The sequence below is a fragment of the Scomber japonicus genome, chromosome 24 (assembly GCF_027409825.1).
Source record: "Scomber japonicus isolate fScoJap1 chromosome 24, fScoJap1.pri, whole genome shotgun sequence".
Classification (NCBI taxonomy): Eukaryota; Metazoa; Chordata; class Actinopteri; order Scombriformes; family Scombridae; genus Scomber; species Scomber japonicus.
The window spans coordinates 7,233,352-7,239,351 of record NC_070601.1 but is presented as its reverse complement, the minus strand read 5'-3'; the positions used below and the strand labels follow the sequence as shown (position 1 = coordinate 7,239,351).

The 6,000-nt window shown below is 42.5% G+C and overlaps 1 protein-coding gene across 1 annotated transcript in view; it reads right to left on the bottom strand.

Moving 5' to 3' along the window:
* Positions 1-2,865: 2,865 nt before the first annotated feature.
* LOC128354325 (protein unc-80 homolog) overlaps positions 2,866-6,000 on the bottom strand; it is a 40,251-nt gene continuing 37,116 nt past the window's right edge. The window contains exons 61-66 of the mRNA XM_053314562.1: positions 5,932-5,988; positions 4,763-4,841; positions 4,493-4,598; positions 4,124-4,144; positions 3,670-3,884; positions 2,866-3,366 (exon numbers count right to left, since the gene is read on the bottom strand). Of these exons, the coding sequence (XP_053170537.1) occupies positions 2,866-3,366; positions 3,670-3,884; positions 4,124-4,144; positions 4,493-4,598; positions 4,763-4,841; positions 5,932-5,988 (979 nt within the window). The remainder of the gene's footprint in view (positions 3,367-3,669; positions 3,885-4,123; positions 4,145-4,492; positions 4,599-4,762; positions 4,842-5,931; positions 5,989-6,000) is intronic.

Here is a 6,000-nt window from a genome sequence, read left to right as displayed (position 1 = left end):
TACAATTTGTACCTATATTTAGCGTTTTGACATTTTCACAGCCTTACCTCTCTTCTCCAGGGCTAGTGGCCGAGTGAGGAAAAGTACCTGTACTTCAACAGGAAGTGACGTCACAGAAATGTCAAAGGTCACACAATAGAGCCCCAGTCCACTTGTGTTTTGTTTTTCTAACTATTTGTAGTATATTCAGATTTTAAGTTTTAAACTGAATTTGTAATACAATACTACTGTGAATTACATTTTAACTCAATATTGTCTTTTTAATCATTTACTTTTGTCAGCTTATTCTTGAAAAATGTATCAGAACTCTATTTTGGAATCACTGACAATGATCAGTGTTACTTTCAGATTTTTTGATGAAATTTTAAGTGTAACATAAAGAATGCAGGAACAAGATGTACAAGAATATAATCTTAAATTAAAATAAAAACAACTGTCTCAAACCCACATCCTCATAACCATAAAACAGCCATCATACAGGCTTGCCTTGACCTAAACTTCTACAAGAATGGTTAGTGATCTGGAAAGAAAGCTGAGAAACATTGTAAACAATATCCATTTATTTAATATTACAGAAATAGTCTGATATACTGTCGCTTTATTCAAGCTTTACACAAAGAAGACATGAATTGACACAGACACGTTACATTTAAAGGGAACTCATGATGAAAAAGCTCAATGGCCCTCTGACTAAAAACGTTGATGCTCCTTTGAATTTCTTTCGACCACATGTCTTAAGAGCTCAGGTATTATTTTTAACAGTACAATTTTAAATTTGTATTTATTGAAATGAATTCAAATGCACAAAGAGAAGCTGCATCCTTTCCCTGTATGATCTGTATGAATCCAAATACTTCCACAAACAGCAACACACAGTCAAAAGAAATCTCTAACAGATCAATGACATACAGTATAGTCGAGTGAAGCAGCCAATAACAAAACACTCACAGTGCATTGGTGTGAATTATGGCACATATTGATCCTGTATTATGTGATTTAATACTATCACTATCATGATCAGTCATTAATGGACTGTAGCATATTGTGTCCCAACTTCTCCAAACAAAGACTCAAATATGTAAGATACAAGAATCAGGGCAACATAACTGAAGCTTTTCCATAAAAGTGGCTATTTTTTTGGAGGTATAAGGTTTTCACTGCACTAAATAAACCCATTCAACAGACATCTTGATATGGACAAACATGTTAATATTTCTCCGTTTAAGGCATGGAATGAGCAATGAAGTGACGGCTATCTACTGCATTGCTTCAGTCGCAATAAGATGAGTGTTGCTGCCTCTGCTGTTCTGCACATCACAGATACAAATAAAACAATGCTATTTTGAAGCTGACATAACTTTGGAGACCACTGAAAGACAAGATAAAGCTACAGTCTTTGGTCATGAGTAAAATATTCTGCTGCACATTATACACTGGTTTAATAGGATATACAGTATGTTTCACATTATGATTGCATGACGACAGCTGTAAACCCAGTTTTGGTTAAACTATCACTGAAGCCAGACTCGAGAACTGCATTGAAATGTATGTACATTAAACAAGTTGATAGTGGATTTCCAGTGTAAATCATGGTTTTCTTAATGGAGTGAGATTATTTCTGTCATTGTCAATGCTGTCTCACTAATGCAAGTGGAAAAAAAACCCAAGATAGATATAACATTCAATGATAGTAAATAATAATCACTTCATTTAAAGGGCTAAAGTGTTACATAATGTTAGGAGACTTGTAAGAAACAGATTAAAAAACGGTCACAATCTGTGCAACAAAAGCTGAGATAGCCCGACTTAAATTTAAAAAATACTGCACTACACTTCCCACAATGCAACTCCACAGCTTCTTTCACAAGAAAATGCAAGTATTTTAAACTCCATGCATCCAAATTGTAACAAACCGTATAACCTATTTCCCCCTCAGACTCTGGGGGTGCCTCAAAAAAGTAACAACTTCAGTTTCAACAGTGTCCCTTAAAAAAGAAAAAAGAAAAATCTTGGATGGATTTGAATGATTTTCTGTCATTTTCAATTTAAAGATCAACTCTAGGCTTCCATGTACATGTTTGCTGTATAATCAATATTCAGAAAAACTCTTTGGAAATATAAAATCTCATAGACTTCTCATTACAACATTTCTTACTCGTGCTCCATATCATCAGATATGTTTAAAATACATATATTGTATGTTTTTACGTATATTATCTTCATTCATTAAAAAGGCGCTGAGCTGATTGACAGCCTTCATTTAATCTCTTAATACAATTATACAAGTTCTACCTTTATAACCTTTGAAACATTTTGTACAAGTTATAGGTTAACATATCCTCTTTAAATTTATATAGATTTTAAATATCAATCTTATATCCATTTCTGCTCTTTAAATATTACATGTATGACCAAAATATATATGGTTAGCACAGTGTGATCACTTGTATGACGAAGGAGATGAGTGATAAGGTAGATTTTTGATACTGTATAAGATATACATTCAACTCTCAACATGTGTAGCCATGGAAACAGATACAGCCCAATAATGATTTTGATGTTGATATTTGACACTGAAAAGATACAATAAGAGACTGAAAGAGTGAGGAAGAAAGGGAGGGAAGGGAAATATGGATTGTTTTGAACATTCAAGAGGGGAGAGAGAGTCAGTGGGGGTATAGACACGCTTGGAGAGGCAGGGTAACTCACACTTCTCCTGCCTATACATTCCCTTCTTTTGTACCTTTAGATTGTCAGTGAAACTAATCCAAATGTTCACTTTATTCTTAAATGTTTTGAATTTGGCGCCTCCCTGCATGTATCAATGTGGCACAGACAGAAAAACAAAGTCCACAATCACCCCTCTCACACGTGGGACTCATCCAGGTCCAGATCGACGGGAGAGAGGGGCAGGGGTAACCGACGAGGTGACCGGCGAGGTGATCGACGAGGCGAGGGAGGGGACAGCAGTGGGGTGAGGAGGGGGTTCTCAGTGCCATCGTCCTCGCTGAGATGCAGTAGGGTGTCGCTGCGTGGCAGCAGTGCCGTCGTGTCCTCATCTCCGGGGCTCTCTCTGATCCTGGATGGCCCTGGCGGCGGTGGTGGGGGAAGAAGTGGTGTTGGGAGCGGCGGCGGTGGTGGGGGGCCAGGGGCTGGTGCTGTACCGAGCACGGGCAGTGGTGGAGGGAGAGGAGAGGAGGTGCGGGACAAGGGGAGAGGGGAACAGGTTCGGGACAGGGGCAGCGGGGAGCAGGTTCGGGAGGGAGGTGTTGGGGTTGAGGGGCGGGAGAAGGAGGGAGGAGGGGAGAGGCTGCTTCGGAGGCACCACTGCTCTCGCTTCTCCTTGCTGCTTATAGCTGAAGCAACCTGGATGAGAATAAACTTTGTTCCTTTAGTTCCAGCTTGTAAGATGCTACTAAAATGAAATATAGCTGACATACTTAAAAGGGTCAGTTCACTCAAACACCCCCCAAAAACATATCATATTTATTTACCATACAGAGTTCTGAATTGGTTTTAATTTTTCAAAATTTTATGACATTCATTTGATCACTTGGGGTCTCCACGTGAACAGGACAAGCAGTTTAAAAATTAGTTGGATGTCATCAGGTATTGAAAGTATACCAAAATGTATTGCTGCAACAGTTACCAACCCTCCAGCACTCCTACCTGTGTAGTAGCAGGGCTGTGCAGGTCAGCAGTGACTGTGGCTGAGGAGATGGAGGGCACTTCCAGCGTGGGGGACTTTGAAGGAGCGGGACTGGCCTTTCTACTCTCACCTGGAGGATCCATGGAGCTGGGAGTCGGGGGCTTGCTGGTCCCTGTGGGCGCCTGCTGTCCCTGATTCTCTGTAAAGGTGACTGACCTCTTTTGGTCTCCTTGTGCTGTGGGCACACAGTCACAGCACATGGTCAAAATGGAGACAACAGCACCACCTAGCGTCTCTCTAACATATTAGCACCACCAAAGAGAGTGGAGGCAGGTATGGGACAGGAGGCGAGTAGGCAGGGATTGGGAAGGGGAAGCAAGACAGACATGCAGAGCGCCCTATTAGGTAAGGTTGCAGATAGAAGGGGGTGGGCCATTGCAGGGTGGAGAGGAAGGGTTAAGGGTTGTGTCTCACCTTCACAGTCCAATAAAGTTTCTTTATTTCGAAACATAAGGCATGAGACAGAACAGAGTGAGAAGAGTCAGTTTGGTGACAGGTGGTACAACAAACAGAATTGGAACAAAGACGGAGGTTGTGAATGGGGGAAGACGGGTCAGTTTAAGACAGCACAGAGACATTAATACTGTCAAAACAAGTACTTTAACAGAAAGAGAACAGTCTAGATTTGGGCTTATGTGTCCGTGATCTGAAGAGCAAGTTAAGTCTGGCCATTAGTTGTAGTTTCTCAGTGAATCACAGTTTTTGTAAGGGCTGACAAACATGTGATTTTGCAGTCACACTCACACACACACACTCAGATGATGATGATACATGTGCTGTTACCCAGTGGTTTGTTCTTGGGCTGGATGCTCCTGCGAGTTGTCGAGAGTCGAGCTCCTGAGCGACCACGTGGTTCGGTCTTCGGAATGGACAACAGGGGGCGTCGCATCTGCACGAAAAACATGAGAAATTACATTCAAATGGAAAGATAACCATCATTACAACATCATTTATCTATTCAGATATATTTTTCAGATTGTTTATTTGGAAGCTGATTCAGAAAATATGTTTTCAAAGCTTGTGTTGGATGAAGGAGGGAGTTGACATCCATACCTGTCTGAGACCTCGCTTTCTTCCTAACGGAGGCTGGATCAGGAGGTTCTGGCCGGGTTCACTCTGCACACTGGCAACCCTGGTGCAATGAATCAGACGGATGCATATGTACACACACACACACACACACGCACACACACACACACACACACACACACACACACACACACACACATACACACATACACACACACACACAAGAGAGATGCATCAACACAAAGAGCCAAAAAGATTGCTGTATTCCCAGCTGTGCTCGTCTACCGATCACATCTTTGACCACAACAAGATGTTGCTGCTATTCTACTCATTCTCCCACTACACAACACATACGGTATGTTTACAAGACAACCAATCACAGAGCAGAAACAGTGCTGCCATGATTCATACACTGAAAACACAACAAGGGATAGTAGGGGCTGGTGTAGCAACGCTGACAAAAGAAACCGCCGTAAGGATATGCAAATTTATAGTTTTTAAAAACTTCGATTCTTTTAAAGTTTAGCTCCAGAGATTTTCTCCTAGAACAGTTAAGTAGACCGCAATTAGATTTTGAACTTCTGAAGCAAAATTGGAGAATAAATACAACAAGTGTCCTTAAATGAGGGTTGCCACCCCAGTTCCCCGTTGCCCCTACAGATTGGTATCCAGTATAGGACGCCCAATTTGATCAGCAAGAAGCCTGATAGACACGGAAACAGTATGAAACACCATGGCACCAATGGGAGAGAGGCTGACTTTGGTGATGGCACATAAACCTTAAAGACCCATAGCTAACAGAGAAGGAACCAAGGCAGAGCTCCCGGGCCCAGGGGCTGATGATGGGGCCCTCTTTAGATTTTTTTTAAAGGGGAGGGAGGGGCCTGGTTAGGATAGCACAGCAGATGAGCTGAAGAGATGAGGGTCAGTGTGGAGCTCAGGGGGAAGTTGGGGGAAGGGGGGGGGGGGGGTAGAGACAAGGCACACTGGACCCACACAGAAAGAGATAGAGACAGGTAAGTGGGAGGTGGCAGGGGAGGTGTGACTGGCCAAGGCGATTTGATTGGATGTGGATGAGTGATCAACGGCGAGGCGGCCAACAGGGGAGGCCGTCCTGAGGCGATGCCCCTCCCAGTGGCGGACAGATGCAAGAACGCACCAACGGGACATACACAGAGAGAGGGCCACTGTACCTAGAGAGGTTACCCTCCTGCAGAAGGCCCTGGGACTCATCTAGCACATTGGGTTCACTGTAAAAAGGG